Genomic DNA, 18,050 nt, shown 5'->3' on the forward strand with positions numbered 1-18,050 from the left:
GAAGATTAAATAGAATAGGTCATTCTCATTGTCAACTTCATACATAAACATCAAGGTAGTACACATGCATGTCAACTTTTCTAACACTCTACCAACCACTAGAAGTACTATACACAACTTTACTACATAACACTCTGTACATATATAAGGGCCCATGGGTACAGCAAAATCTGGGCTCTGCTACTTGATGCGCACAATCCGGCCTCCTCGCCATCGTTGAACGAAGCATCATCCCTGACACTCTTAAGTTTGTTTCTGGCACCACTGGATCGTCCTCTGTTTCTTGGTCTATGGTTCCCCGGAACTTCTCTGCTCCAAGATGGTCCTGTATGTCTGAACTTGTGCCTGGACAATTCTTGGCCAAATTGTGTCGAGCTTTGTTGGACATGCACCAATTCGATGACAAGATATGTGACGTTAGCAGGTCCATCAGCGGTTAACGATGGCCATCGGTAAGTTCTTTGATTGTCCATCCATCAATCCATCATAATGTGGAAGTTTGCTGGTCCCATTCCATAGCGATGTCCTGCGCAACCTTGACGGCGTCGGAGGAGACGCCGGAGAGGCCTCTCCTGGTGAAGCCAACAGAGTAGAGCCCTGACTCCCCCTTCCAGCCGTCTGGGAACGGCACCCTGGGGTACCCTTCCTGGGTGAAGAAGTCACTTCCCTGAACACCACAAGAGATTAAGGCTCAATCAGATGACACGAGCTTTTTTATGATAATGCAATAAAGTATTTAGAGGAATGGGGGATGACACTTTTAGTACTACCTAACAACTTTGGAACTGTCAAATTAACATTAGAAAGCCCTACTTTGTTAGGCATCATTATCCAGCCTTTTTCAAGGCCCTTTTCGGTACAATACACCTCGCTTTGTCCTCTCACCAAGTGTTGATTAAATGTTAATTACTTAGCTGCTGCTAGCATATAGAATTTCTCTTCTTCCCCCCCAACCTTTTTCAGTTCGAGCTTTTGTTAACTGTTTGTTTCGAAATGAAAAGTGACCCACTACGGATGTGACATGCAGCAGGTGCGATAAGTTAATGAAAAAAAAAGCGACCGGAGGGGGAGCTGCCCCCAGTCCCCCACCGTTTTTCATCAAGAGCAAGCGACTTCGGCTCCCGGCCGCGGAAAAACCCCGAACCCTGACTGCGCCCACGAGGGGATTTTCATTATGCAGCACCCAGGGTGCCGTACCTTGAGCCACTGAGGGACGTTGCTGTGGTAGCCGGTGGCGAGGATAACCGCGTCGGCGGCGACGCGGCGGCCGTCGACGAGCTCGGCGCCGCCGCGGAAGAACCTCTTGATCCCCGGCACGACCTCGATGTCGCCGGAGCGGATCCTGGCGAGCGCGCCGATGTCGAGCACCGGCGTCCTGCCCCTGGTGTTCTTGAGCTCCAGCGGGCCGCCGGAGGGGCGGTGGATGCCGAGCTTCTCCAGGTTGCCGAGGAAGAGGCGCGCGAGGACGACGAGGATCATGTCGACGAGCCACAGCGGCAGGAAGCGGAGGAGGAAGGCGGCGATGTAGAAGGTCGCGACGCCGAACATCTCCCGCGGCAGGACGTGCACCTTCTTGTCGACAAGGAGAGAGCGGTCGAGTCAGCACGCGAATTGCTTGCGAATAGATACACATATATATAAATATAAGTGTGCGTGCGTGTTGATGGAGACATGGAGTGGGGTGCTCACCGAGTCCCTGACGACCATGGCGGGGAGGGCATTGTGGTCGCAGAGGTCGAGGCAGACCTCCATGCCTGAGTTGCCGCAGCCAACGACGAGGACGCGCTTGCCGCGGTACGCCTCACCGCACTTGTACTCGGAGACGTGGGAGACGGGGCCGGCGAACTCGTCGGCGCCGTCGAAGTCCGGCACGACGCGCTCGGCGTTCTCGCCCGTGGCGACAACGAGCCAGCGGCCGATGTACTCGGTAGCGGTGCCGGCGCCCCCGGCGGAGGCGTCCTCGGCGCGCACCCGCCAGAGCCCCGCGGCGGCGTCGTAGCGCGCCGAGGTGACGGCCTGGTTGAAGCGCGGCTCGACGCCGGCGCGCGCCGCGTAGGCCTCGAGGTAGTCGACGAACTGGCTCTTGGTGGGGTACTCCGGATAGTGATCCGGGAAGGGCATCCCGGGGAGCTCGCAGAAGTGGCGGGGCAGGTGGAGGCGGAGGCGGTCGTACGCGCGGCGCTGCCACAGGGAGGCGACGCAGTCGGCGCGGTCCAGCACCACCGACGGCACGCCACGGGCGCGGAGGCACGCCGCCACCGACAGCCCCGCCGGCCCGGCGCCCACCACGATCGGCCCGTTCACCCACACCACCATGGCTTCGACGACGACGAGTCGCTTAGCTTAGCGTTGTGTGATGATGATCGAATTCCTCTCTCTCTTTCTGCCTGTCTAGACGACGGTGTCAACACGAGGCGAGAGGGATGGATGGGCGCAGGAAGGGAGATGAATGGCTGTGTTGTGTAGTAGTGGAGGAGGGAGGGGTTGCACTCATGGGGTTTAAATAGGCCGCTGGGGATGGGAGGACGAAGACACGAAGTTGACAAGGACATATTGTGGTGTGTAAGGGGTCGCGATTACTTATTTCCCGCCACGGCAAAAGCCGAATCTGGTTCTGCCGCGGGGGAGGGCTTAGTATACTGCTGCATGCGCGTGCCTTTTAATTTGCCGGTGTGTAGAGAAGAGAATCGTCGTGCACCGAGTTAGACACGATCGATCGAACGACCATGATAACGAGTACAACAGCACCTAACAGGGGTTTTATTATTGGCGATAGCTGGGGAGCCAGGGGATGCGCCAACTGGTGTACTTCCTCCGTTCCAAATTGTAGAATCGTTTCGACTTTCCTAGGTCTAGATGCATAATAATATCTATGAACGACATGCAATTTGGAACGGAGGGAGTATATGGTATGGCACCTGGCTCGATCCCGTGGGTACGACGGTAAGAGTGTCATGTATAGTTCCGATGCTATCTTATAAGATGTGTACGTATGCACATAGTTAATTTCTCCTTTGTCATAGATAAATGAAATGTTTGACATAGGGAAATTAAATGTGCCATAGAGCAACACATAATTTTATCTATTCACCCCTTTTCTACACGCAAATAATGAGATGTAGATGAATCAAGCTAAGACTGTTGGATTAGGATCAAACTTTTTTTGGGAGAAAACCCTCTGGCAAATTTAGAGACAAATAGATGGCTCATTGGTTTTTCCCGAACATTAACAATGATTACCAAACGACTTCACAACTATGACGAAATTATACAATATAAATCGAGAAACCAAATTGTCAATGGGTGACATGGAGCGTGCGTAAGCAGTCGCAAGCGGTTGCATGGGCACTGGGCAAGCCTACGCATGGGTGTATAGTATTCTTGACCTTTTTTTTTTTGCGGGTACATGGTATTCTTGACTTGCTGGGCTTCCTAGAGGAAATCGGGAGGAAAGCCACCGGGAGGAAAAAAAAATAAAAACGCATTATTCCTCGTCTCTTGGAGAGCACGCGGCGTCCAGCAAGCTGTGTAGCCTGTAGCATGCATGCAGGCACGCAAGCGTTCCTCTTTTGCACTGGCAAGTTCTATAATGGTGATCGTCGATCTGCAGGCACGATCGATCAACGGTTGTCATAGCTTGTGTCGGTGGTATGTTGGTGGGTCCCTTTGTTTGCATGCACGCATGCAATTGTCTACCACTGACACATACGCGTACGTACAGTGTACTGGCCAGGGAGAGTAGCAGAGCCCGGACAATGCATGCATGCAGCATGAGTTTCGACGGTGCGAAATTGGCATGGAAGTTTCCAAAACTTCTAAAGTATTGCCAATATATTTTTATTATATATATATATTTGTTTGGGAATTCCATTTATATATTTGTATATGTATATAAAGCTCCATCAAGTATTCAAGTTTGAAGGCCTTGAAAGGGAGGACGATCCGCCGGCCGGTCGTCTCCAATCTCCATCACTAGCTGTGCTAGCTAGCTCGATCGCTTACCATGCATTGTGCCGCCGGCCGTCTCCGTTACCAGCGGGCGAACTCGGCGTGGAAATTTCGGATAATTGTAAAGTATTGCAAGTTGGATGGAGATATTCTTCCACATCCTAATTAAAACTCGATCCAGTTTGCAAGTGGAGGATGTTTTGAGCCTCACATCGTGCAGTGCCATGCCAGCAGTTTGGTTTCTCTTGCCATCACGTACGCGCCATGCCTTAGATTTTATTATTGTTTCTCAACTTCTTTTTTTCTTTACCACATATATATAGCAGGCCATTATAAATAAATATAATTAAAGAGGCAGCCTACATTCCCTCATCTTATCAGTTGGATGATGTGGCATTAACCTTAAGAAATGGTTAGGGTGGTGCATCAAGTGTGTGATTGAACTTGATATATTATGAAGTACATCATCCTGGAGTGGAAGGACATATCCACCCTTTAATTTTTCCCTCTGGTTTTATGCAAACACTTGCACATAGTGCTCCCCTGATGAGCATGTGTGGTGACTCGTCGTTATGTGGGCACATTCTTGCATCAAAAGGAATTAGGTATCTTAGCAACACGGGTGATGAGCTATATACTAAATTGAGATAGAGAGAATACGAGCTCCCATCTGAACCACTTGATCTGGAAAGCTAATGCTGCGTGCGTCATGCACGCCATAATCCTTCATTCCACGGTATTGATTCCAAGCATGGCGGCTGATTCCCTCTCCCTCCAACTCAACAGCTCAGACTACTGTAAGCTAACTTGCAAATTGCAACAAATATTATCAAATTTTAAGAGCCATAGTTTATACTTCATTACACAACAAGGGGATGCAAGTGGTGACACTGATGGCTAGTTCCAGTCCCACTTTATTAGGTCATATACACCCAAAAAATAAACAGAAAGAGATTAACTAGCTGGTTCGAAAGAGTGAATTTAATTTTGGGTCGACTGGATAATCCAGAAAAGAGAACATGCCTCCCTAACTACACACACATATGCATGCACATTGTCCCCTGAGGATAATCGAGTAATTAACTATAACTTTTACAACCAAGTAAAAGCTTTCAACGCGTTCGATCAACGGAACACGTTTCGTGGCATTGAATAATCAAGTTGAAAGACGTTTGACTTGAAGCCTGCTGAAGGCATGCAGTACGTTTAGCACCTCAAGCAAGTTAGGGGATTCCTGCCGGTTGGTAGCCAGGGTTTGAACTTGTGTCTCCAATTTTCAGATTGTGTCTCCTAAAACTGGTCATGGTTGGCAAAAGAAGCACAACACGCCGTGTACCGATTATTTTCAATTTCTATTTCCATAAATTTTACTAAGGAACATCCATGATCTGTATGATGCTTCTAGAAGCCAAGTAGTCGTTAGTGCTCCAACTATTTTACAGTGACCTAGTTTTGTCGAGCTACTAATTTTTAAGGTTAACCAAGAGCAAGTGAAAGACAAGCTTTACTGAAGCATGGGAAGAATCCCATAATTACTGGTTTCGCACTGGCATTTGCTTGGCTGGTTTTTTTTCACTTTTACCCTAGCTAGCACATCCCAATTAGATAAAGAAAGGTTGATCAACAAGCTACACATCTATGGTGTGGTAATAGTGTGTTAGTTTATTGGTGAGTGATCAGAGGTAATTAAGTTGCGCAGGCGATCAGGGGCATGCACACTAAGCAACCTTTCGGAAAGGCAGCGAGCACTAGCAAATAGATTATGGTTTACGGCGGCCGGCGCCGTCGTGTTTCCTTTCGACGGAAGAGAAGGGATCGATCGGGCCATTCCGCCTACTAATTGCAAAGCGGAAAGCCTACTACCCGGCGTTGCAAAAAAATGGGTGCGTGCTATAGAAAATTCGGCTGCGCTTTCTGGTACCGATCGATCCATGCCACAAAGTACGTCTAGGCATTGGAACTCTCCCACTTTCCAGGGGTGCTTCCAAATGTACCAAAGTGGTTTGCTCATTTTTCACTTGTATGCAATAGAGAATTCGGCACTACGGGTTTAATTTGCTGGTCTGCGCTCGTCGAAAAGTTTCCCATTTCCTTAAGTCGGTTTCTTTTGATTTATTTCTGGTGCTCGACCCTCTACAGCCGTTGACGGTGCTCTTGGAGAAGCTTAGAGGGTGTTTGGTTCGAGGAACCTACCGTTCTAGGTGAGGAGAATTCATTCTTCAAATTTGGTGGGATTGATGAACTCATTCCTCATATTTAATACTAATTATAAGCTTGTGAAGAATGAGGTGGTGATGGATCAACTCATTTTATTCTGCAAATCAAACAAAAAAGTGAGCAGAAAGTTCAGGTTCATTTTGGGGGCCACCTATAGAGGGAGGGGCTCAAGAGCAATAGTAGAGTGAGGCACAACCGTTGGGGCAAAGTGCATGGTGGTGGTTGGGTTACCAATCACGAGATTGTTAGAAGTTCTTGAGGCCGCTGCATGCATAGGGATGCACCCAAAAAGGAGATAATGAGTCTCGCAGTATTTAGGTTGAGTGTGAGGAGTTAAATATTTTAGGGAGACTTAGGGTAGTGATGATGCTGAGTAGGCGTTAGTCCAATTTGGTGAGAAAAGTGGTCAGAAGAACGAGTCAATGGTCAAATGAGAAAAGTCCCCAAAATGTATATACTTCACTCTTACAAATTAAAGCAAGGAAATGTTTTAAGGACACACAATCAACTAAAATAAAAACAACGAGCAGGACCAAAAGACTTAAAGACACCAAGATGAACAGGTGTAAACGAGCTGCTTGCTAGGGCGTGACCAGTAGTGTCCGACCGACTGTGCCGGTGCATGATCCGTGCATCCATCCACAGTGCCCTATAGCTTAGCTAATGATGATAACACCCCATGTTTGGTAACATGATGCTCCAACAGTCAACCCCTTGGACGAGAACCCATGGACACACCCCCAACGCGAACAGATTTTTGACCTGCGCCGGGCGCCGGGATCATTGCACCCACGAGCGATCACGCGTCACGGCAACAGTGGCCAAATTGCCCTCGGTGCCAGCGTGGCCAGCGCCTTGACCCTAGCACACATCCACACCTGTCAGTCGTGCTCAACATAGGAGATGCGCATTCAGTGGTGATCTTATCATGCAGTGGCGCCATTGGCAACTGCTACACGCCAAGAGGCTATCAACGAGTGCATTCAATCGAGATGACCGCGACGGAGCTAGCTGCGGGATGATTGAAGCGTCCATGGGTCGATCGATCCGACTGGTCGTTTTTGGATCATTGGGGGCAATTGGAATTAGGGTGTGTTTAGGACAGTGATCTCTCGACTCGATTTACTGGTCTTATCTAAGATTAACTTTAAAATAGTTTTTTTTTTCTCGAACACAATTATTCAAAAACATTATTGTCTGAATTTGAACACAATGATGATCAGTTTGTGAAAACCTTAACTCAGGGATTTTCACCTCGGTTCTGAAATTTTCAAGATGTTTCCATTAATTTATTAGAACGATCCATAATTCCTTTTTGGATGAATGTCGCACTCCCACTAGAGAAAGTGCCGCATGGTATGGGGGCTAAGTAAAAGCAATTCATTCCAATATATAGGGTTATGTATGCACCTTGGATTCATAGCTAGATCTAGCCTATGAATTAGATTCGCGCTGAGGTGGATGAATATCCCACTCCCACTAGAGATAGCGCCGCATGGCATGGGGGCTAAGTAAAAGCAATATGTATGCAACTTGGATTCATAGCTAGAGCTGCCTATGAATTAGATTCTCGTTGAGGGTTGGCGAGGGAGGGAGAGCAGCCATCTTGATGTGAACCACGATATTGATGGTATGAAACTTTCAATTGCTCACTTCAGCATGGGTGCTATGGCATGTGGAAAACAGTCGCATTCGCTTGCTGGAATAATAACAATGAAATAGTATGTATGTCTATATATACTTGTTTCCTAAAATAAAATTCACATGTACCAAAGCCTCCTTAACCTTTATGAGATGAAAACCGAAGTTGAACCAACTTATGGTATTCCATCTTAAAATCTGTTACAACGCTGTCTCTTTTTTTTGAAAACTCTACATTCACATTTGTAAATGCAAATAGCAAGCCTTAGTTAACACAAATAATAAATAGCCAAATTGACTACATGATATTTTATCATTTTTAGAAAATTAGAACCATGGCTGCCCAAGTTTGAGTTTGTCGGCCGGCTCTTAGCGGTTTTTCAGAACCTTTGAGATATCCACGTCTGCCGATCTTGCCCGGCTTCAATGCGCAGCTTTCAACTGCACTGCACGCAGCCGCGACCAAGCGTACAAATGGCAAAGGGACATTCCTCTTTCATCATATATCATCGGTATTATCCACCAACACACATCCACACTTGGTATTTCGTTTATTCTGTGTGGCTAGTTGCACTTGGCTGTCCATGTACCATGTCCTTTTCAAGTCCACAGCAACAAGCTAACCCGTGGACGGTGGTTAAGGGGGAAGTTATGTTGCTTGCAGCTTGGAAAACGATGTATTCCAACATATTTTTAATCAATTTTTCAAGTGTTGAATTTCTGGAGCATACACATAATATTCTAGTTTCTGAAGAGAATCTATTCTTGGACAAAGTTATATTAAAACCTTCCTCTTTCTTGCTGGGAATAGTATTTGATTGTAACAGTGACATGATCGAGTCCTTAGAAGAACAAACAAGAAGAATACAAATGCTTACAGCTAGCCCATTACATGGTCTCAATGGCTATGATTGAAGAGTTGAAACATGAGAGGGCGATCTGCAATGATTCTCCCACAACAACAGATACTTCGGGAGTCATGAATCCTTTCAGCGAACAGAGATCCTCATCTGAAAATGCTGGGTGGCACGAAGCCACCAACCAAAGCAGAGTGCAGGCTTTGATGTGATAGTTTATAAACTAGTGTCATCATGGCATGGGCTTTAATCGAGCATTTGCATTTTCAACTTTGACCACTAATCAGGAATAATACAGATAAATTAAAGTTGCACCCGAAACCATATGCAGCATGGATTTTATGAACCTGACCCAAAAGCTTAACTTCGATTAGTTGAAAATCCTAGCTATTCAATAAGATCAAGAACTGATCATGGCAATCACCTTTTGTGTGTTAGTTTAAAGTTGCGATGAACGAAACTCGTAACCTCTCCTAAGTGAATTTACTGTGAAAGTGGCACGTTTGAGAAACGACCTTCCATCCAACTACAAAGATCTCAGTCATTTTTGGACCTGGGACTCCCGGGTCCAAAAGTCAGCACCGACGGGGGCTCTTTAGTCCCGGTTGGTAATACCAACCGGGACTAAACGTTCCACTAGATTCCCTCGATGCTTCTAGTCGTTACTAACCGTTACAACCGGTACTAAAGGGGGCTTTTTAGTATTACCAACCGGGACTAAAGACAGCACGACTAGTCCCGGTTGGTGTGACCAACCAGGACTAAACACGCGGCCTATAAAATCCCCTTCTTCCTCCCCGAGCCCGCGGCCTATAAAATCCCCTTCTTCCTCCCCGAACCCGAGCCACTCACACAGAGACCTCGGGCTCCTTCTCCATGGCGACTTGGCAAGCTTAGGGAGGTGCTGCCCAATTTTTCATCAATTTCATAAACATTTCACTGATCCAAAGTGTTGTAAAGGTTAGCTACTTCATTCTCTCTTCATTTATTGTTATTATATTTTGTTTTATACTTTAGAGATAGAGAAAATTGAGTTTTTTAGAATGAGCTAGGGAGAATGGAGAGGTTTTTTTATTTATACATGCTTTTGAGCTTCAATTTTATGGATAGCTTGCTTATTTTTTTTTATATATATATATCTAATTGTTTCTTATTAGATAAAGAACTTGCAATATTAGGTATGAAAAACATAAATTAAATATGTTTATAATATTTAGTCCTTGCAATAAACATGAGGCAAATAAATTGTAGGTCAAAGAAATAAAAATTGATCCTTGCTACAATTTTTTGGATAGTTTGCATGTTAAATTAGAGTGACATGTAAATAATGGTAGAATAGAAGAACTTTGAGTCCACAAATTCTTGCTGAATATCGTAATAAAGGAATTATGAAATAGTTGTCCAAACTCCTTTTGCAGCAAGTGCCACATTTTCATAATAAAAGTATGGTGGCCCAATGCCTGTTCCAGGTAGAGATCTGTTCACTGACCTTGGCCATCATCTTTTGGTTGATTTTGACTTGCCAAATGGGTCATGCTCAGTGAATAGATCTTTGCTTGGACAAGCTATTAGGAAAAAATACTTCTATTATGAAAATATGGCACTTCCTTCAAAAGGGGACAACTATTTCAAGAATCCTTTATTATGATATTCATAATTCTAGCATTTTTATTTTTGTCAAACTAGTGAATGATATGAAGGTTGACTCGTGTAATTTTCATGTTACTCTAATTTAATAATAATTCTATTTCTTTGACCAATAATTTATTTATGTTATGTTTATTGCAAGGACTAAATATTATAAACATATTTACTCTATTTTTCCCTATCTAATATTGATCAAGTTCTTTATCTAATACAAAGCTCTATGTCCATTTTCACGTAATACGATGTAGATAGACCGGCAATGGATGTAGCACCTCCGCTCCTCCAGTACCAGAGAATAGTGTCTTCACATGGTATTAATGTTCTTACACTATTCTCTGGTACTAGAGGAGCGGGGATGGCTCTCCATAGACTTGGCTGGGAGCAACCGTCACCGTAGAGATGGCTTGGAGTGCAAACATTCTGCTCTGTTCTTACCATTATTTTAGGATTCTTAACTCCATTAAGTAATGGAGTTCACTGTGGAACGTCTGTAGTATTTAATGTATCTTTATTGTCTTGTTCCAGAATTCTAGCATTTTTCTTCTTGTCAAACTAGTGAATGATATGAACGTTGATTGGTGTAATTTTTCATGTCACTCTAATTTAACAATAATTCTATTTCTTTAACCAATAATTTGTTTATCTTATATTTATTGCAAGGACTAAATATTATAAACATATTTTCTCTATTTACCTAATATTGAGCAAGTTCTTTATCTAATATGAAGATCTATATTCATTTTTCACATAATACGGTGCAGATGGACCAGCAATGATGTGCAACGCGGACACACGGACCAAGGAGTTCGTTGATGGCTTGTATTATTTTCTCGAAGTGGCTAAATCTAGCATGCCAGAGAAGGGATTCATATGTTATCCATACTTCGAATGCAGTAACAAGAAGGACTACTCTTCCTAGCGGACTCTTCACAGTCACTTGTTTAGTTACGATTTCATACCTAACTATTTGGTTTGGTCCAAGCATGGTGGAAAAGGGGTTAAAATGGAAGGCGGCAAAGAAGAGGAGGAGGATAACAATATTCCAAACTAGCCTGCAGGCCAAGCTTTTGTAGATACTATAATAGGTGAGGCTGATGAAGAAGAGTTTGTAGAAGACGACCCTATTGATGATCTTGGTTAGGTGCTACGGGATGCACAGAAAGACTGCAAAACGGAGAAGGAATCTGAAAAGTTGTAGCGTTGATAGATGACTATAAAAAATTGTTGTACCCATATTGCCAGTAGGGGTATAAAAAGTTGGGTAGTACACTGAAAATGCTGCAATGGAAGGTAAAAAATGTTGTGTCCGATAAGGCATTTCAGGGGATATTGAAAATTGTAAAGAACATGCTTCCCGAGAATAATGAATTGCCGTCCACAACATATGAAGCAAAACAGGTTGTTTGCCTTCTGGGATTGGAGGTTAAGAAGATACATACATGTCCTAATGATTGTATCCTCTATCGTGGTGATGAATATGAGAAATTGGATGCTTCTCCTGTGTGCAGCGCGATGTGGTATAAGATCAGGCGAGAAGATCCTTGTGATGTCAAGGGGCAGCCTCCCAAGAAGAGAGTTCCCGCTAAGGTGATGTGGTATTTTTCTATAATACCACGTTTGAAGCGTTTGTTTAGAAACAAGACGAATGCTAAGTTGATGCGATGGCACAAAGAAGAGTATAAGCAAGATGACATGCTGAGACACCTCGCTGATGGGGCCCAGTGGAGATCAGTTGATAGAGAATTTTCCAGACTTTGAAAGGGATGGAAGGAACATAAGATTTGGTTTAAGTATGGATGGTTTCAATCCATTCGGTGAGTGAAGTAGTGGTCATAGTACTTGGCCTGTGACCCTATGTATGTTCAACCTTCCTCCTTAGCTATGCATGAAGCGGAAGTTCATTATGATGCGGGTGCTTATCCAAGGCTCAAAACAACCCGGCAATGACATTGATGTGTATCTAAGACGTTGGTTGAAGAACTTTTACTGCTCTGGAATGAAAAAGGTGTACGTGTGTGGAATGAGGATAAACAAGAGAGCTTTGACCTATGAGCATTGTTGTTCGTAACCATCAATGATTGGCCTGCACTGAGTAACCTTTCATAACAGATAAACAAGGGATATCGGGCCTGCACCTACTATTTAGACGAAATAGACAGCATGTATTTGAAACATTTTAGGAAGATCGTGTATTTGAGATGATAAAGGATGTAAGGGTAGTCTTTGGAAAGGATCTTGGTAGCGAACCTGTTTCGAACGATAATAACAGACGTGCACCCATATGGAAGAAGTCTATATTTTGAGATGCACTTCACAGTATCATTCTATGGCGCAAATATTACATCATCATCCTTGGTTAGGAGGTAGCATTTTTTCCCATAGATCCCCTGCAGCCACCATCTCCTCAGAACTCAAGACTGTCATCTCTAGCACCAGGACTGTCGTCACCATCGGGATCGTCACATCCTGCTCGATCACCGTCTCCAGCACCATCGAATCCTGCAGGTGGGAGTGACAATGACCAAAACACCCCTCCTCGATCATCATCTACAACGCTGGGACTAAAGTTTGGTGCGAGCAAAGAACCACCTGCAGCACCTCTCAAGAAGTTGTGACCACCGCCTTCCAAGACAAGGCAGCCAAAGGTGAAAAGACCGAGCAAGAAGCCAAAGAAGTCTAAACCTATTAAGAAGCTAGCAGACGATATGACTCTTGAGGAATGCGATGATGTATCACAAGCACAAGTGAGGGAGTTCTTTGAAGCATGTGCTGCAAAAAGAAAAGCGAAGAAGTTGGAGCCACCGCCAATGGATCCAGCCAAATTAAAGTTTTTTATTGGCTTGAAAAATGATGTTAAGAAGAAACTACTATCGAACTACGATCACTCTCGTTAGTTAAGTCTTGGCAGAAGAAAAATTGAGGGTTCATCGTCAGGTCATAATGTTCCCCAACTCGGGCAGCAAGATCAACAAGCAGATCAAGACGCTCAAGATATAGCAGTTTTGCCTTTAGAACAACAAATCAAGGTCATTAAGTTTATGAAAGAGACAGGTCTCTCGCTTTCTGAGGTTCTAGGGCAAGCCGAACCGCCAACTCTAGAAAAGTCTATACTTAAATGGCCCTTTGAGTTAGGCAAGCCTCTAGTCAGGCCTGAATTGGTACGGAAGCTCACAACTAAGATGTATGAATTCCATCAGTGGTACATGGAGCAATCGGCTAATGATAGGACCATGTTCGCTCTTCTTGTTAAACCGATTGATTATTTCGGTGATAGTGAGCAACTATTGTGGTTGGAATTCAAGGATATTTATGAAGTGTACCATCAAGATGCCCTTGATGTCTCTCTTATCAATGCCTGGGTTCTGTAAGTGTGTGTTTATTAGATATTAATTTGGGTTCAGATCATTATTGTGTGTGTCGTCCACTAACTTTGTCTTACATTTTATGTAGGATGCAAAATCAAAGGTGCCGCCGATAATTGTACTTCAACATTGGCTTCATGGACCCAGTGCTTGTTGACCAACAACAGATACAAGATCACGCAAAGTCTACATTGGACCGAATATACAAATTCTTGGAGAAACAGAATTACAAGCAATACATACTACTGCCTTACATTTTTAAGTAAGTGTGGGTACCACTTATTTTTCATTTTCCTTTCCTAACCTAATTAATGTTAGTTAGTTCTAATATGAACATCTATGTACGCAATTTCCACTAGATTCTACTTGTAATTATGATTGATAAAAGTAACATTATTGTGTTTGATTCGTTGAGGAAACCAAAGGAGGAGTACCAAAAAAATTCAAGACTACCTTAACTTGTAATAATTCTGGACCTTTATCTCTATGCAAAAGTTTGTTTTCTTAATAATCATTCATTATTTTAATTCGCAGTGCATGGAAACAATTCCGTAAGACTCACCATGGTGATTTTAAAGAAAAACTTACATTCAATACAACTTTTCTAGTATGTATGAAGTTTTGCAAATTTTGTACATTCTATAACATGAATATTTCATAAGTGCTTGAGACAGAAACAAGGAAATAATTTATGTGGATACTACGTCTGTGAGCACATACACCATTTCGTGAGGGACAAGTTGCTATCGGATAATATAACTATACGTAAACTATTAATAATTAATCATCTTCTAGATCTTATATTTAATTGTTGGTGTAACATTCACATATTTCCAAATTACAGATGTGGCAAATTAGCGAAGAACTCTTGGAGAAGGTAGACTTTTGGCAATCCAAGAAGCACTCATAGAATTTCTGGTGGATGAGGTGATAAATCTCAAAGGAGAATTTTATCATGATGGACATTCAGTAGCTGTACCGAGCAACTCCACGTTGGGAGAATCCTAAGAATTTAGAGGACAAATTATTGTATATATAGTAATTATATAAATACTAGTTTGATGTGTATAATATACTAAGAATTATATATATAGTACTTATGATTAATATTATCCATATACTATCATGAATATATATATACGACATGCATACAATACGAGCGTATACATGTAAGAAGTGTAAGCTAAGGATGTGTGTGTGTGTGTGTGTGTGTGTGTGTGTATATATGTATATATATATATATATATATATATATAAGTGAAGCAACAATTAGCGGAAAAGAATTCAGGGTAAAAAGAAAAAAGATTTTTAGTCCCGGTATTACCAACAGGGACTAAGGGGCCACATGCATGCACCTGCATGGCGGCCCCTTTAGTCGCGGTTGGTATTACCAACCGGGACTAAAAGGGGTCTTTAGTCCCAGGTCAGTGATTCGGAACTAAAGATGGAGGCCTTTAGTCCCGAATGATTAGTCCCGATTGGATATTCGAGAGATATAACTCTCTCCAACCGGGACTACAGCTCATATTTCCAGCAGTGTGGTATTGCACCATGCTCAAATAGGGATGTGCTTTCGCGGGAGTTCCAGCCATGTGTTGGGTAAGAAACTTGGCGCGAAGATGTGTAAGTTGGAAAAATACATCCATTATGGAGATGCCATGTGGAGCTGGGACCACATGATCGACATCCATAATTGGATGGTATTTTCCAACTTGGAGATCAAAATAACGGCACTGAACATTATTACCGTCGTCATATAAAAAGCGACATGTTAACAAAACAAAATTTTGAGACCAAATTGTCTCATTCTCGATCGGAGAGATGGTTGAGGAAATGGGAGCTGCCTGCCCTCCGGCCTAAATTGTCTGATGAAGTCATGACAGCAGCGTAAAAGATTTGTGCCCTGCGAAGATCAACTCCCAAGCAAGTCTAATAAAATTTGTGTATCTCGGATGTTGACCAGATATGGGCTCAGACACCTACTTTGATGGGATGCTTCTGGCGCTGCATCTGCTAAAATGTCACTGTCCTACTACCTGTTGCGGCCTTAGGGGTCAATAACAAGTGTTGCGGCCAAGATTTGTTGGCCGCAGCAATTCAAAATAAAAAAGCGCGAAAATGTTCGAAAACTACAATGACAAGCTAAAACACAGAAATATGTCATGCCTTTATCTCTTCAACGTTTTTTGTTGTCCAAAAAAATGCAGCTTTAAGTGTCCAAGACTGGCTTTCCTTTTCATTTTGCGTAATGTACTCTTTATTACTCGCTAGATCTTATTACAAGAATATTGAGCAAAAAATTCTGAAGAAGAACGTGAGTTTTTCGGATAAAAGGTACTGATAACTAGAAATGGGTTGGCCTCCTACGAGATTTACGAACAAACTTGTGGATTTCTTAAGAGGTGGACGTGATTTCATAAGATTGTATTGAAGTAATTTTCTACCATTAAATGAATTGTTGATCTTGATGCATTGCGGTGGCTGTCTCGACAGCGTCAACTGAGAGATCCGGCGAAATCAGTGTAGACAAGGGCGCTTTCAAGGTCAAGTTCGACTGCTAAGCTCTCAAGAGAAAGCTGCTATTTATGGAGTATAAACCGTGACTCTCTTGTGGTGACGACCATACTGCTTTAATTTTTGTCCATGTGACCAGAACAGTGACTCCATGTGGTGTCAACATTTGAGGCTTTCCTCTTGAAAAATCCATTCAAGGAATATGCATGGAAAGAGGAAATATTGAGGAACTCCATTTCAGTCACGAAACTTATTCGTGGATAAGAAAACAATTCGGCGCACAGTGGCTTTTGACTTTGTGAACTTCTGTTTCTGAAGGGAAGAGGATATGGTCTGTATTCTTGTACTCACACTAGTAGGTCACTTCGGTCCATCATACTACCCAATAAATGAGGTCAATTTGGTAGGAGGCTGTCTACCTTTGAGTGTAGCTCTCTAGATGATCTTGCCAACTGATTCTTATTTGAAATTTTGAAATGCATGAACAGCTACATACAACTGACAAAAATGCATGCTTCTTTATTGCGACGTAACGCTGATGCTGTTGCATGCTACCGCTGATTTTTCCAACCTCGATACGGGCTTGGTGATATGAAATTCAGTGCACACTTCATGCCACTCTTATGGAACTTTTAGTAAGAAAATATTGCAGATTGTTTGCACTTGTAAAATTAAGAATTTATGCCACCCAATTTATCCTAATGGTTTTTTTCTCTCTGGATGGGCAAGATTGAGCTGCCAGCAACAAAAATGGGTCCAGATGTATCTTTGTGGAATTTACACTATGATATTCTGAAATGAATTTGAACTCAGATTTGCGAGCCTGAATACAAAGTATGCTTGCGGACCATCCTACTGCAAAGAATAAGGCACCGCCTAGTGCTTTTTGACGGTGATATTCAAATACAGTAGTGTGCGTGGAATTAAGATCGAACAGGTACCAGGATAGTCTTAGTGCCAAAAGAGAAAGTGTAGGGCCAAACTTTTGCTGTGGGAGAGCATGCATGTTCCAACAATCATTTCAATGATCCTCCCCTATCGTACTTGCAAAAGCCATGTGGCCATGCACGAACAGATGCACGTAATCATTCGTACTGATAAAGTTGGTGCCAGAAAGCTAGGGAGCTAGCATATATATAGTGCCATTACCCATGCATTAGGCCGCAGCATCAGAATAATCACCTTCATTTCAAGTCTTGCTAAGGGTGGTCTAAAGGAGAAGTTTAGCTTCCTGTGGTTGCAAGTTGGAAAGTCATCCCCCCAGGTTCACGTTGAGTTTTTATAGACCCATTTAGATTGGCTTTTTTTATTTTACCGACGCTAGCTTTTCAGCGGCCAAATACTATATATGCAAGGTTTTAAATAGTAGGCTACGCCATTAAGCGGAGAGGAAGCCTCCTCGAGACTCTGCAGTGAGATACAGCTAGTAGAAGGTGGTATTTCATTAGCAGTTTGGTAAAAAATAAAAGTCCAATTAGTTATATAGAAAAATACTCCGTATGAAACTATGGAAATTCCATGAACACAACCAAATACATGTCCATTATTACTTCACAGTTTTTCAATCAATGACCATACTCACTGCTATAATCAACATTCATATTCATTAAGCATTCTACAATCAACAACTCAACATTGATTCGGTGGCTCAGTTAAAGTCATTCATTGAAGTAAACAACACAACATAGAGGCATAGATTCCAGTGATCTGGAGAAGAGAGTGAATATTGCCTCGGTAGGGATTAGTGGCAAGCCCTGTGAAAACGCTATAGCACATCATTTGTGGTGAAAATTATGAATTTATGATGGATGAAGTAGCACCTTGTTTGCAGCTGATCAATCTCTACGATAAGGGCCCCAATGTG

General features: G+C 43.1%; 1 protein-coding gene across 2 annotated transcripts; it reads right to left on the reverse strand.

Annotated features, from left to right (window-relative positions):
- Positions 1–5: 5 nt before the first annotated feature.
- On the reverse strand, positions 6–2,485 carry LOC117846624 (probable indole-3-pyruvate monooxygenase YUCCA5). 2 transcript variants are annotated; one of them, XM_034727858.2, is made up of 3 exons: positions 1,690–2,485; positions 1,198–1,569; positions 6–667 (listed from the first exon to the last, which is right to left on the reverse strand). In XM_034727858.2, the coding sequence occupies exons 1-3, from the start codon at positions 2,314–2,316 to the stop codon at positions 485–487; spliced, it is 1,182 nt and encodes a 393-aa protein (XP_034583749.1). In that variant the 5' UTR covers positions 2,317–2,485; the 3' UTR covers positions 6–484. The 2 variants fall into 2 exon arrangements, with proteins under 2 accessions (XP_034583749.1, XP_034583748.1); XM_034727857.2 differs by having other exon boundaries at positions 1,198–1,572.
- Positions 2,486–18,050: the final 15,565 nt, after the last annotated feature.

This window comes from Setaria viridis, chromosome 2, assembly GCF_005286985.2.
Source record: "Setaria viridis chromosome 2, Setaria_viridis_v4.0, whole genome shotgun sequence".
Lineage (NCBI taxonomy): Eukaryota > Viridiplantae > Streptophyta > Magnoliopsida > Poales > Poaceae > Setaria > Setaria viridis.